At 36.2% G+C, this 13,298-nt stretch overlaps 6 protein-coding genes across 6 annotated transcripts; 4 read left to right on the top strand and 2 right to left on the bottom strand.

Moving 5' to 3' along the window:
• Positions 1-878: 878 nt before the first annotated feature.
• On the bottom strand, positions 879-3,599 carry PUF2 (Puf2p; the record flags this gene model as incomplete). Its single annotated transcript, XM_003955459.1, has 1 exon — positions 879-3,599. One exon carries the CDS (start codon positions 3,597-3,599, stop codon positions 879-881), a length of 2,721 nt encoding a protein of 906 aa, XP_003955508.1.
• Positions 3,600-4,648: 1,049 nt separating this feature from the next.
• KAFR0B00730 (uncharacterized protein) lies at positions 4,649-7,348 on the top strand (the record flags this gene model as incomplete). Its single annotated transcript, XM_003955458.1, has 1 exon — positions 4,649-7,348. The coding sequence occupies one exon, from the start codon at positions 4,649-4,651 to the stop codon at positions 7,346-7,348; it is 2,700 nt and encodes an 899-aa protein (XP_003955507.1).
• Positions 7,349-7,841: 493 nt separating this feature from the next.
• RPL43A (60S ribosomal protein eL43) lies at positions 7,842-8,418 on the top strand (the record flags this gene model as incomplete). Its single annotated transcript, XM_003955457.1, has 2 exons — positions 7,842-7,843; positions 8,142-8,418. Coding segments are annotated over 2 exons (279 nt in total).
• Positions 8,419-9,754: 1,336 nt separating this feature from the next.
• KAFR0B00710 (uncharacterized protein) lies at positions 9,755-10,894 on the top strand (the record flags this gene model as incomplete). The annotated part of the gene is made up of 1 exon (XM_003955456.1): positions 9,755-10,894. One exon carries the CDS (start codon positions 9,755-9,757, stop codon positions 10,892-10,894), a length of 1,140 nt encoding a protein of 379 aa, XP_003955505.1.
• Positions 10,895-11,129: 235 nt separating this feature from the next.
• THP3 (Thp3p) lies at positions 11,130-12,443 on the bottom strand (the record flags this gene model as incomplete). The annotated part of the gene is made up of 1 exon (XM_003955455.1): positions 11,130-12,443. The coding sequence occupies one exon, from the start codon at positions 12,441-12,443 to the stop codon at positions 11,130-11,132; it is 1,314 nt and encodes a 437-aa protein (XP_003955504.1).
• A 255-nt stretch (positions 12,444-12,698) lies between these two features.
• MCM16 (Mcm16p) lies at positions 12,699-13,274 on the top strand (the record flags this gene model as incomplete). Its single annotated transcript, XM_003955454.1, has 1 exon — positions 12,699-13,274. One exon carries the CDS (start codon positions 12,699-12,701, stop codon positions 13,272-13,274), a length of 576 nt encoding a protein of 191 aa, XP_003955503.1.
• Between the last annotated feature and the right edge of the window lie 24 nt (positions 13,275-13,298).

The raw sequence follows: 13,298 nt of genomic DNA, 5'->3' as shown, positions 1-13,298 counted from the left end.
AAGAAAAGGATCTAAGTTTTCATTATCCTTTGCAATGACAAAATTAATTTCATTATCTAGTGTCGATTCCTCATATGTTGAGCTGACATCTTTTTCTAAATCTTTATGCGGTATGTCTTCCTGTATCTTCACTAGATGAAGATATTCTAAACAGTCGACGAAGAAGTATTTTTGTATAACTGCAAATACATAATTTAATCTTTGTCCTGGCATCTTTAACCTGGCAAATGATGTTCCTGAAATTTATCACGTCACTATATATACATGTTTATATACGTTTAGATACAATATCCATTATACTCTCAAGTGAAACATAATGAAGATGTTACCCATGGATATTGAAAGCTAAGCAGGAGTGGAGCGATCTTTTTCAACTAGAAACACATCAATCATCTTGTGTAGTTGGCACTGTAAGCTGTGAAATTCCTATTCTCGAGTTGTGATACTCGTGGCTATACTGAAGTGCGTCGCAGCCCTAATTTTGCTTTTATTATGGAGGTAACGTATTTTAGTTGCTTTTTGCCGAGTCTAACGGTTAGCACTGAAATTAGGGCTTGAAATATTCTTTTTTTCTGTGCTTTGACTATTTCGAAATAAATCCGCGGAGTTTTGTTCTAAACAGTCGTTGTGACAGAATACGAATATAGGAATGTCTGGAAGGAATTGGATTGACGAATATATTATACATAGCTAGTATAATAGGGCTTCGTAATAGGCAACCTGTATTTGTTTTGCTATGATAATAAAAATTTGTTAAAAAAATTAAAAATTAGATAATTAAATTACATATTGATTAAACCTGACTAAAATTAAAATTATAATGGGATTAAAATAAAAAAGATGAAGTAAAAAGCACTTTTTGAAAGCTTCACTTTCAACTACGTGTTAAAATTGTCGTAGTCATAATTGCCATTTATTATTGGGGTTACAGGAGTTAATGGCTGGACATTGTTACTGCGCACGCTAGATAATGACATTCCTCTCACGCTTCTTGTATCTTTGCTGTTTACAGTTCTCATTTTGTGATGTTGTTTCGATGATCTTTCCTGTGTGCTTATGGTGACTAGGCCCACTTCGTCCATTAATCGATAGTGTTGAATCGACTTATTTGACAGTAAGATATGACGGGTTCTTTCCATAACCTTATTCTTCGTCTCGTCTTCTAGTACTCTAGACGATAGTAGCTTATAGATAAAAGTGCAACCGTAGCTATTATCATTTAGAATATACTCTAGTATATTCTTCTTAGATGTATTTCCATCCAAATATATTTCACTTTCGTCAAGAAGTGCGTTAACAATTAATTTTTTACAGTCTTCGTTAGCTCTTGTTGAAAAGAGTTTCAAGATTGTTAATGAACCTAACTTGTGACAGCACAGATGTGCTAGTGTTGATAGCTCTACGATACTATTTGTCAACGAAATGTACTTCTGCGGGTAATCACAAGTATCCAACAACCAGGTGATTAATAACGTACCATTACTATCGGTTATCAAATACTTCGCATACAAAGCGATCATAGAACTAAGAATCAGAGTTTGCTCGGTTGTAATAATATCACTTTCTAGGCATGCTCTCACAGCTCTTGAACCGTATCTGTTTGATGAAATTACCCAAAAATTGACAATTATACTTTCAAAGATAAAGTTATTCCATGGTACTCCCAACTTCAAAACTTTTTGTATAACGTAGTTACCAAATTGGTCATTAAATAAGGGAGTACAATACTGCTTTATTCCCTCGACAATCAAATTCACTGACCGAGGATTATGTGCCAGCTTGATTACTTTTTGACATACCCATGTACCAGATTTATGAATCCCAAGAGAGGTCAAAAAAGGACTAATCTTCCTTAATATAATATCTCTAATTATATCACTGGACTTGTCATAAATTTTCTGAACTATAGTATTCCCCAAATAATCAAAACTCAATTCTGGTAATTCATCTAGCATGCACATTGCCAATTGTTCAATTTCAAATTGACTTAATGTGTTCGCATCCAACATTTTACGTATTTCACGTAATTTTGGAGTTTGAAACTCACGATTAAGTATTGGTTCAGGTGTTGGTCCAAAATTTGCTAAATCGACATGAATCTTCCTGCATTGAACTGCATTATGGATCATATACTTAATCCGGGATTTGTCAAATGGAACATCGAATGCTTTAACAGTTTTTTTTAAATCATGTCTTATTGTTTTGACAGAAGGTGGAGGTAAGTCGAATGGGCATTTTTCAGGTTCCACTGGTAGTGTAATCTGGGTAGTCATGTTTTCATGCTTAAAATCTACAGCGTGTACTTCTAATTGGTCTTTGAATATTGGGACTTGGATATTCCCTTGCGACTGGAAGGAGATAGATCCATTGTAAAGCTGTTCTTGTAATAAAGAATGTGGAACTGAGGAGTCTACGTTAAATAGGTTTGAAATATTATTCATTTCAGTGTTTTCGAACGAAAGGATTCTTGCAAAGGAAATTGCACTTGGAATACCAACGACGGAAATGCTTTTGTTTTGTAAGACTTCTAAAGCGTGGATAGCCCCATCTACGGATTGAAATTCGACTAATGCCATATTCAGCCCTTTCAAAGTTCTCACTGAAACGACATTGCCATATTTTGAGCAAAGTAATGTCAAGGCACTACTTGTCAAATTGATAACATTAGCCAACTTTGGGTGAAATTGCTGCAAAGGGAAAATATTTGATATTGCGACTGTATTAGTGGGTAATAATGTGGGGACTTGATTAATCGGTGGCGCCATTTTACTTGTTGTAACCCAGTTAATGGTATTAGCATCGACGTCATCATGCATAATGGGGTACTCATTGGAGAACGGTTTTTGTTGGTTTAGTAATGCGTCAGATTTCAATGGTGATGTTACAGAATGTGATTTACGTCGAGATGTTATATCTGGAGACCAAATATTTTTACTACCGGCGGAGTCTAAAATTACACTATGGTTATCACTGAATCTCACTGGAGTTTGATAATCTGAATGTGCTGTAGTAGTGCTCTCTAGTGGGACAACACTCTGAGTCTGATTATACGGATCAAAATTTGATTGTTCTATATTAGGAGTCCACAGATTATAAGTATTCTGAGTTGCATTGAACGGCTGTAATATGGATGATTCCATAGTAATTTGAGAGGAAATTGTATTATTTCTTGATCTCGTAATGGGTTGCTTTGGTACAGAGTAATTTTCGATGGACTCTAAAAGATAATTTGCAGGCATTTCATAATCAGGATGGGCACTTTGATATGGATTCGCCGTATTATTTTGAAGAATGATTTGATCCCTGAAAGTTTCCGCATTGATTATAGTAGAATTAGAGTCGTCATTGTCGTTTACTTTTTCCTGTGATGATGATTTCTTCGAATGATGTAACTTAGCACTTATTGAGGGTAAAAAATTACTGAATTTGTTTGAGATTCTTCTACCAGCCCTAACTCTGTATGAACCTAATTTGTCAGGTTGATCTCGAAAAGTCGTTTCATCAGCGATATCCTCTTCATAGATTGGGATAGTTATTCCGGGATCAATGATTTCCGGGATGTTTGAGGTAGTACCATTATATGGTGTTCTCTCGCTCATCTTGAATGGATTAGTGTGTATATATCAAAGCTGTACTGTTATATAGCATAAGTTACTAGTAATTTAGTACTTACCCTACGATTTCTCTCACAAGGTACATTAGTTTATATATATATATATATATATACACGTATGTGCACAAATTTAGATGAATCTTAAACGTATAAGAAGGAAGAACAAAAGAATTACCGGGTCATAGAAGGAAATGAGTGAGTGAATAAATAAGCCTTATCCAAGAAAGAATGAGAGATAGTTTAAACCCATGCCATTCTGGCTAACAAGAACCGGTAAACTGAACAGGAAATGACGCTAATCTCAGTATACCGACAACATTAGAAATAGGAATACTGTCTCCCTACAAAAGGGAGTTGCCCCGAATATAATTAACATTACTACCAATGTTACTAATAAATAAACGTATCATCTAGTTTCTGGGAGGGGGCTGTTTTGCAATACAAGGGTATAATATAGCTTCTCTGGACAATCGAGCTGAGGGCCATTCATAATTAAGATCTTCATATGTAGAATCTTCCACAACGACTATCCTTACTGGAAAAAAGACTGTGACCGGACCTCATCGAAGAAAACCCGTGAGATAGTCAGCATGAGCTTCTCCCGGAAAAAGGGAGTGAGGACAAACCCGAAAACGGTTAATTTTTCATGGTTTATAGCGCAGAACAGCTTCCTTATCAGGTACTTTTTACCCTTATGGAAACGAGTTACCCTTTATGGGATGCCTATCAGGGAACCATCCCTCATTTTCCTAATTAGGAAGCTTCGTGGATTTGTCTCGTTTATCAGGTGATAATCACGTGACACGTTAGCTTTCAGCCTTTTTTCTTTTTATTTTGAGACGAATGATTCGTATTTAATTGTTTACATGTGCGTCTCAATGAGGTAATATGTAAACAGAAATGGGTTGTTCGAACTATTGGCAGGTGCATGGCCATCATAATGGCCCTGACCCAAATACGGCTTCTTTATATAAGATTGAGATCAAGGAAAGTTGATAGAAGCACATTTACATAGGTGACCTTGCAAAGATAGTGATGGCCGAGCTAGCTAATGATATTTCTCATGTAGACGAGGTCATGAGCGACCTTGTGAAAGAGATCGAAACTGAAATGGAAAGAACGATAACGCACACACCGGTACAGAAACGTCAGTTGGACCTTTTGGAGATCGGTGAAGAGACAATGGATATGATCGTAGATCATAATACGAGACGTAATGAGACGGTTGCCATATGTTCCCTACAAGTTAATGAATGCAAGAATAAAGAAAATAGAAAATCTGTCATCTTTTCTGATGATACCGTGGAAATTAAAGAAGATATAGTTGAAGATAACGAGCTACATGTCTCTAATAGCTCTTTAGATATGATAGATTTACAGGATGATGATGATAGGGAAGTGAAAGAGTATTCTTTACAGGATTATGATCTAAGTTCTAATTCCTTAGCTTTGGAAGATTTAGAAATAATTAATGAAAGCCAAGACACCACCGTAGAGGAGACACAGTCATTGATAAACTTAGAAATAGATGGTGACGAGAGTGATTCTAGCACTCTAAGAACTCCACAACTTCCACTCCTGCCAGGTTTAGAAGATAAATTGAAAATTATGACAGATTATATTGAGGAAAAACAAGAAGAAATTATAGAAAAATCTCTCAATAATAACATATTTCTCAATGACTCGAGTTCAGAAAGTGATTATGATGAATTCGCTTTGTTATCAACAATTTATAAGGATGAAGACATTGAAACATTAAATGAAAGTACTTCCATTAAATCTTTTGACCCTATTAAGCCTTCCAATTACCTAGCAATATGGCATAAGCAGGACGCACAGCCCTCTCCAGCTATGAGTATAACTTCTAGATTTTCCAGCTCAACTGCCATTGAATCACCACAATTAGCTCAAAGAGATAAAAGATCAAGTTTTACTTTCAAACCAAGAATTATAAGTAGAAGCAAAATACACTATCCAAAGGCGAGAGTTACATCTTCTTCTTCAGCAGAAGAAGAGCTTCAAATAACAATTCCAGATCCTGATATACCAGCTTTGTTTGGCGCAAATGTACCAGTAAAAGACACCATTGTGGTTAAAACGGAGACAAAGAAGAACGCAGAAGATGAAACGCCCTCTTATAAAAAGAATGTAGACACTTTTTCTTCATTGTTTGATTTCGACAATGACGAACTATTTCCTTCTTTGATTGAAAATAATCTGGGTTTTGTTCTAAATGAAATCGACCATAGCTCATTTCTCAATTTCAGTGAAAATTCCAGCTTTTTTGAAAAAGCTGCAGATAAAAGTTTGCAACCTATTTTATTAGAGAGTAGACCTCCAGATATTTTAGTTGAAGATGTTACTGAACTAGCTGTTGGAGAATCTTCTCTTCTAGATGTTGAAGATATTGACTTTTCAGAATCCAGCCTTTTCGGCAGTTTCCAAGCAAGAGAAGTAGAAAGTACACCAACAAAAGCGTTTAAACTAGGATTACATTCTCATAGTCCCTTCAAAGTTGTCAACAAAGATGAATATATCAAAGATGATGTAGAATCCTCCCCTTTGAAACTGCCTATTGTGAAAATTGAAGAACAGAGGGAATCACAGGAAGAGAAAGAGGAGACAAATTCGTCTACTTGTGAGTCCAAGGAAGTCAGCCTTCCTCAAGCCTTAAATGCTCCCTCCGAAATTGATGTTCCAGTTACCCATTCACCAAAGAGCGGAAGATTGTTCTTGGCTTTAGAAGGCATTGAAAATTTAGCATTAAAGGCTATAAGGCATCATAAAGCAAAGTATTCCATTGAATTTGATTTGGATGGGAAGATTGAAAGTACACCGTGGGAAGAAATGTCCGACAAGGGATCTATAGATGTAAAAAAAGACTTTTCTATCGTGCTTGAAAGAAACTCTCCCAGTTTAAAAGTAACGTTGAAGTGTAAGTATCAAAATCCAGAAAAGGAATTGGTAGAGATTGTTGAAAAAGTTCCTGTTGGGAAAAGGTTTCCATTCCAAAGAACCAAATATGTGTATCGAAAAAAATATATTCAAAGAAATGCAAAAGCAGATGAATGGGCTACTCTATTTGATCAAGATGGCTCGTATGCGCAGTCTATGATAGATTTTGATCCAAAAATGGTCAGTGACTGTAAATTTAAAAAAAAGAGTGTGGATATACCAATGTTCAATAAATGGACTGAAGGCCACTCGGTTTACAAGGTTGGAACATTGAAGTTTAATCTTTGTTTCTTTGAAAAAACGTCATCTGATGAAGTAATACCGAACTCATACGGTAAAGGTCAGAAAATAGCGGAGAATTTTAGACTTCAACAGAGTATCTTCAAAGAAGGATATCTTCTGCAGAAGGGTGGTGACCTACAAAGTGCTATTAGGAGAAGATATTTCAGATTACAAGGGACAGAACTTGTAGGCTATCACGAAGTCACAAAAGCATCCGACATATCCATCAATCTTTTGAAAGTAGAAAAGGTAATGAGTGCGGAAGCAACAAGGTCAGAAGGTGATAGAGTATTCACAAATCTTACAGAGCTTGTATTATTTGGGGAAAGCATTAATCTTGTCTTCAAGGACGGAGAAATTATCAATTTGACTGTTGAAGGCAATGATGAAGACAGAAATGACTGGTACAAGAAATTATGCCAGGTTGTTGACTTAAACATCACGCATCAACCTTGGGTTAAGAAATATGTTGAAGCCCAAAAGTTTTCTAATGCGTAATGTACGCAATAAGTCAAGAAATTGTAGCACAAGCATATAGTAATTCATAGTGACAGTAGAAGTGTTCCATCTGTTAGAGCATCCTTGCTTAGAATAGAAAAATAATTTCATATGACTGTTTTTTTAAATTCGTGGGTTTTGCACCCATACCCTGACCATATTTCGAGATAAGAAAAAAACATTTTTTTTCCGAAAGCAAAAAAATTAATCTTGGAGCATTCCTCTCTCACCCTGATTCTCCTTCTAGCATATCGGCCCAGCAGTGGAAGCCCAGGGCACTCAGCGGGAAGCTTCGGTGGAGAGCAGGTGGTGCTGGGACGGAAGCAAGTAAACCAGAGGAAGTTCGGGCGGCGAAGAGTTGGACCGAGTGAAGCTTTCACTCCCCTCTGACCCGCCGTTTGGTAAAAATTATGGGTTATATTTTTCATTCTTCCAATGAATTAACATACTTTCATAACTGGAATACAGACAATCACAGATAGAAGAATAAAAAATGTATGCATATAATAAGCTATAAACGATTTAGAACTGTCGTGGAACCTGCCAGATAGAGTACCTTATGTCGATTATTGATATAACCGAAGATATTTAACTTTAGATTCAATACATTGTGGAAATACTAATGATGAGATAGAATTTATGACAAATAATGGTGACGATATAAAAGTGTGAAAAGCCAAGTCAAGACAATTATCAAGGCACTGAATAGGTTCTAAATCATATTACCTTACTATTAAAATGAATTTGAATACTAACAATTTGAATTGAATTCTATTCAATATTTTTTCTACAGGGCTAAGAGAACTAAGAAGGTTGGTATCACTGGTAAGTACGGTGTCCGTTACGGTTCTTCTTTAAGAAGACAAGTTAAGAAGTTAGAAGTCCAACAACACGCTAGATACGACTGTTCTTTCTGTGGTAAGAAGACTGTCAAGAGAGGTGCTGCTGGTATCTGGTCTTGTGCTTCTTGTAAAAAGACTGTTGCTGGTGGTGCTTACACTGTCTCCACTGCTGCTGCCGCCACCGTCAGATCTACTATCAGAAGATTAAGAGATATGGTCGAAGCTTAAGTATATTTACTGGTTTTATAATAAAATTCTTTTATGTACTAAATATATGACTATAATCAATCAATAACTCATCTAAAAATTTTATAAATTATAATTCAAGTATAAAAGGGTTTACTGTCAAAAATGCACAGTGGCTAATTTTTGTCAGTGCGTGGATGAATCGTAGTCATAACTGATTTTTCTATTATTCCGATAAAGAAACTATGCAGGTGAATTGTAACAACAGTAGATCTTCCATTCGATGTAGCATTGTTCATGCAGCCATCTTTCTCAAGCAAACTTCTTTTAAAGTAAGATGTTTAATCGATTATTAAGTCATATCTATTGAAGCACTTAAGAAAAGTTGGAAAAGTCTAAGAATACAGAGGGTTTAGAACGGCGGCAGCATGTATTCATTGTGCAATCATTCAACTTATGAAAGTCAAAGAGCAAGGTGGGAACATTTCCTCAGAATGCCAATTCATTTATCCAACGTTAATAAGTGGCTGCACGTGCAAGCTTTCTCCCCTCATCAAAGTCGGACCTGTCTAGCGACGCGATTGTAGATATTCTTTGATCAAGTAGAAGCAACTAATCCTTACAAAAAGTAAATAAACAAACTCGATACTGAGCTTCAATGCAGTAACTTATGCAAGGTTTACCATAAACTATAGTTACTTGCCGGGAATCTCCACTGACTTCCAAGTGTGTGTCTGTACATTATGGTCGCATTTAATTTAAAATGTATAATACCAGAATAGGCAATACCAATTTCTCAAAAGAGATTGCATGTTCCCATTTGGTAAACCGTGTACTTTTGCTTATGGCATAAATTCTAATCACAGAGATTTTATTTGCACCTTCATCTCTTAAGCAGCCGTACGACCACGAGTGAGTGCGGGACTCTTTTCACCGTGAAGAAAGTCACATTTGGAAACGAGAACGCGCGAACGCTTCTCTTCTACGGGGGGGTCTCTCTAGTACAGTTCTGCGGCTGCCGGAGAAAAGCTCGGGCAAACTTTATTTCCATTGCAAGAGATATTGTCTGCAAGTCCAGTTCTGGGTAAGCAAGTTGCAAATTCCTCTTTCGGTAAATGTCAAACGTCGAGGCAATCAGTTTAGGAAATACAGACACGCTTGCCCCAGTATTTGCAAAGAGAATTCTCATCGACTTGAAAATGTAAACAACAAACATTGAAATGATGTACAAGCACTTTCACTAGTGGTAAGTGAAAAGGACCTCCTTGAATTATATAATAAATACAACAGTGAGATTTTTTATTCTCCTCTTGAACAGAAGTATTGGCATAGCAAAAGTCTCGTCATAACTACTAGGTCCTAGCATCTTTTTGGAAAAATGGTTTCTGTATTTGATGCATTTAGTAGCCCATATGGTGGAAACAAAATGTTGAAAGGTGGCAAGGTTCTGGAAATCTCACCTCCTTCACTTATTACTCATCCAGGACAAGCTAGTCAGGAATGGGCTCATCCGGATCAACTATCTGATAAAATATTCCTCTGTACTGTAACGAAAGATTATATACAGACGGTGAACCAAGTCACAATAAAAAAGGATAGTTTGGTTCAAGTAATATCACATGAAACAAATGGAATCTGTAGAATCAAACTAGTAAATGAAGTCGGATACGGTTTAATTCCTTTATCGTATTTGAAAGAGCATACAACCTTAGATGTTAACTTATCTGGGTCACCCATATCTTCGAGGAAACCAAGTGGATTGATGGAACTGACACCACCAAATACCCCATCTACAGTCATATCGAGTACTTTCTCCAAGAGATCAGTTTCGGGAGATTCTCCTTCCTTAGCAAGTTTCCATGACAACGCATTTGATAAAACACTTCCAGTACGACAATGTAGAGTTGGATCCATCCATTACAATGCAGAAGGCCGTTTAGAGTATCATTTAAAATTAATAAACTCAGCAAAATATGAGATTGCTGATTATAGATACTATCAAGATTTTTATAAATTGCATGCAAACATTTTGATGTCTACTCTAAACAGAGATGACCTGCCTTGTTTGCCAAGTCCTTCATTTTCTGGTTCTAATAATAGTGATACTATGGATGACGAAAGAATTCTTCTTTTTAATAAGTATTTCGAAGATCTGTTGAGGTTCGTGATGAAAGAAGACTCATTACAACATATTATCGATGATTGGTTTACTAATAATATAAATGAACAGAAGGCCAATAAGAGACAATCGACAAAAATTAAAATAAAAGCTCTAGTAAATAGTGACTACTATGCTATAAAATGTGATGATTACGAGATTGACTCCCTCACAAAACTAGAAAATGTGCTTATAAATAGAGTCAGTGCCTTATCGGTTATTACGTTAGCTGATACTCTCAAATTAGCAGCCAAAGTCGAAGGAACCAATGTTGTAGAGTTATCAGATAACGACACTTACCAAACAGTGTTGTCAGGTATCAAAAAGTTCCAAAAACTAGTTATAGAAGTTTCATATTAATATCTCACTTACCATCAAGAAACATTCCAACATTGTAACAATCTTTTCTCTCAATTATACGATCGATTCACGAACAAATGATAATTTAATAATGTACTAATAATTCCTCCAATACGCTGTATTAAATAAAATGTATTCTAAAATATATAACCGTAGATATTCCTAAAATAATAACTCTAATACTATTAATCTCTTACAAATTAAAGTTATATCAATCTATCAAAATTATAACATCTCATTTTTGGCCCTTAATATCGACTTTTTTGGATTTCAAATAAAGTTGAGATACAATGGGCCTACACGCCTTTGTACCGAGATATTTAAATTCATCTTCCATTCCTTCATTCTTAGTAACAATGTAATTCAACAGGTTCTTAGAACGTAGAAAGGTGATCAATTCCAAAAGATTTTTAAAATGTAATTCCTTCCATAAGAAGTCCAAATTAAGTTGCATATAACTTTTACAAATTGTATCCAGTGCTTTAAGCCTTTCTTTTTCTATGAAGGCGTCGATTATATTTATGGCTGGACCATTTATAGTTGAATATATTTTCATGAACTGATGATAGTTTCCGGTCAACTTTGCCGTCGCCATATTGAATGCCAATTGAACATTTTTACTCTTTAAAGTTGTCTTTTCGTTCAACGATAGTTGTAACTTCAATGACGTTATACCATTTGCATTATCTGTTAAGAGATAATAGAGAATTAGATAGACAGTAAACTCTTCAGCATTTCTTTTTTTTTTCGAAATGAAAGTTGGCGTTTCATACAGATATAGAAGCCTTGATTGACATTGATTAAATTCACCTAGGTCATTATTCTCTAATGCAACTCTTGCATGAGTCTGATAAACCTTTATCGTAAAATTATTTTCAATCATTTGAACTCTAAGATCTTGTCTAATGGATTTAAATTGATCACAGAAGTATGCGTATGAATGTTCCTTTTGATATCTGTTCAAAACAAATGTGAAAGCCTGCTTCAAAATATTCAAAGGTCTGACCAGCTCAGGATTTGGTTCCGAAGTCAGCCTTAAGTACGACTTCTCTAAATTCTGGCATGTACCAACGATATGTATATTCTTATCGAACTTATGGGATTTTGTACTAATTGCGTTTAAGTCTGAGAAATCTTCCTCATCCTGAATAGTATCATATGTATTTTTCTTTCTAGGAACGTTTGTATCGTTATTGCCAAACCTTGCGGCCCTTCTTCTTCTTCTTTCCTCTTCAAGAAAGTCATCAGGTGTGGTAGACATACTTTTCATGCTCCATTTTTCAACGTTACCAATCTTGGGTCGTTTAGTCAAAATGCCTGAAGTCTTCGGTTGTACCATATTACCACCAAAAAGAAGTTGACTCGATGAGTTAGGCGGTATTAAGGGCATGAAATCTGGTGGGGGTATTACCATTTGAGGGAACGCGTTTTGCTGGGTCATATTAGCCATGGGTATTGACGATTCTTGATTTGTAGCATGCTGAGATGAGTTATTACTTTGTTTGCGTTTACCTAAAGCAAATGGCGTCACTTGGTTATATGGCTTCATTTAATGAGGAGAATGAATATTTACACTGGGAATTTTGGATCGCAAGAATCGTCTTAGACACTGAATACACTGTTTGATGGCACCTTGAAACTCTTCTCGGTAGCAAACCATCATGAGGACTACTAGTCTTTAAATTTTCCAATATCAAATTGCTGTTCACGAGCCGGGTAGCATCAACTTTTTAATTGGTTTAGAAAGCGGTAAACATACTTAGTGATACTTAATTTTATCAGTAAAGATGGCCAACAACTGAGGATGATACCAGAGGAGAAATTACGGAGGATTGTAGAGCTAGAACGCAAACATACGCAGCTGTACCACAGTTTGCTGGAGTCTCTGGACGAATTGTACATGGTAAAGGCGCAAGGTGACGGTGAACCCAGCGGTGAGATAAAACTTGATCAAAACCAGCGACATATGTTGGAGATCAGAAGAAATCTGCAGATGTCGATGGAAAAGAGCGCAACTATATTGAAAACACTTGATAGACTGAACAAAATCAAGAAGAATGAGGATGTAGTCAATGTGGAAGATATGATAGCGGTGAGAATCAAAGAATTGATGGAAGACAACTTCCAGATCGATAGCAAGATCACAAAGCTGCTTAGCGAACAAAACAAACTGTTGGAAAGTCTCAGAACAGAAAAAACCAAATACAGAAACCTCGTGGAACGGTTACAGACAGTCCATCCCAAGCACAATCGCGTCACAGTCGAGAACTCCTCGGATAGCGACACAGATGCAGACCTCGACGAGGAACGTCAACTGGAACTTGAAAATGAAACCATTGCAGAACTACTGGTGGCATTAAAAGTGTACTCCGGGGTCTGAACCACACATCACACTCTCATGGGG

Source organism: Kazachstania africana, chromosome 2 (assembly GCF_000304475.1).
Source record: "Kazachstania africana CBS 2517 chromosome 2, complete genome".
In the NCBI taxonomy this organism is placed as follows: Eukaryota; Fungi; Ascomycota; class Saccharomycetes; order Saccharomycetales; family Saccharomycetaceae; genus Kazachstania; species Kazachstania africana.
Note: the sequence above shows the minus strand (reverse complement) of the source record. Positions and strands in the feature narration are given on the sequence as shown.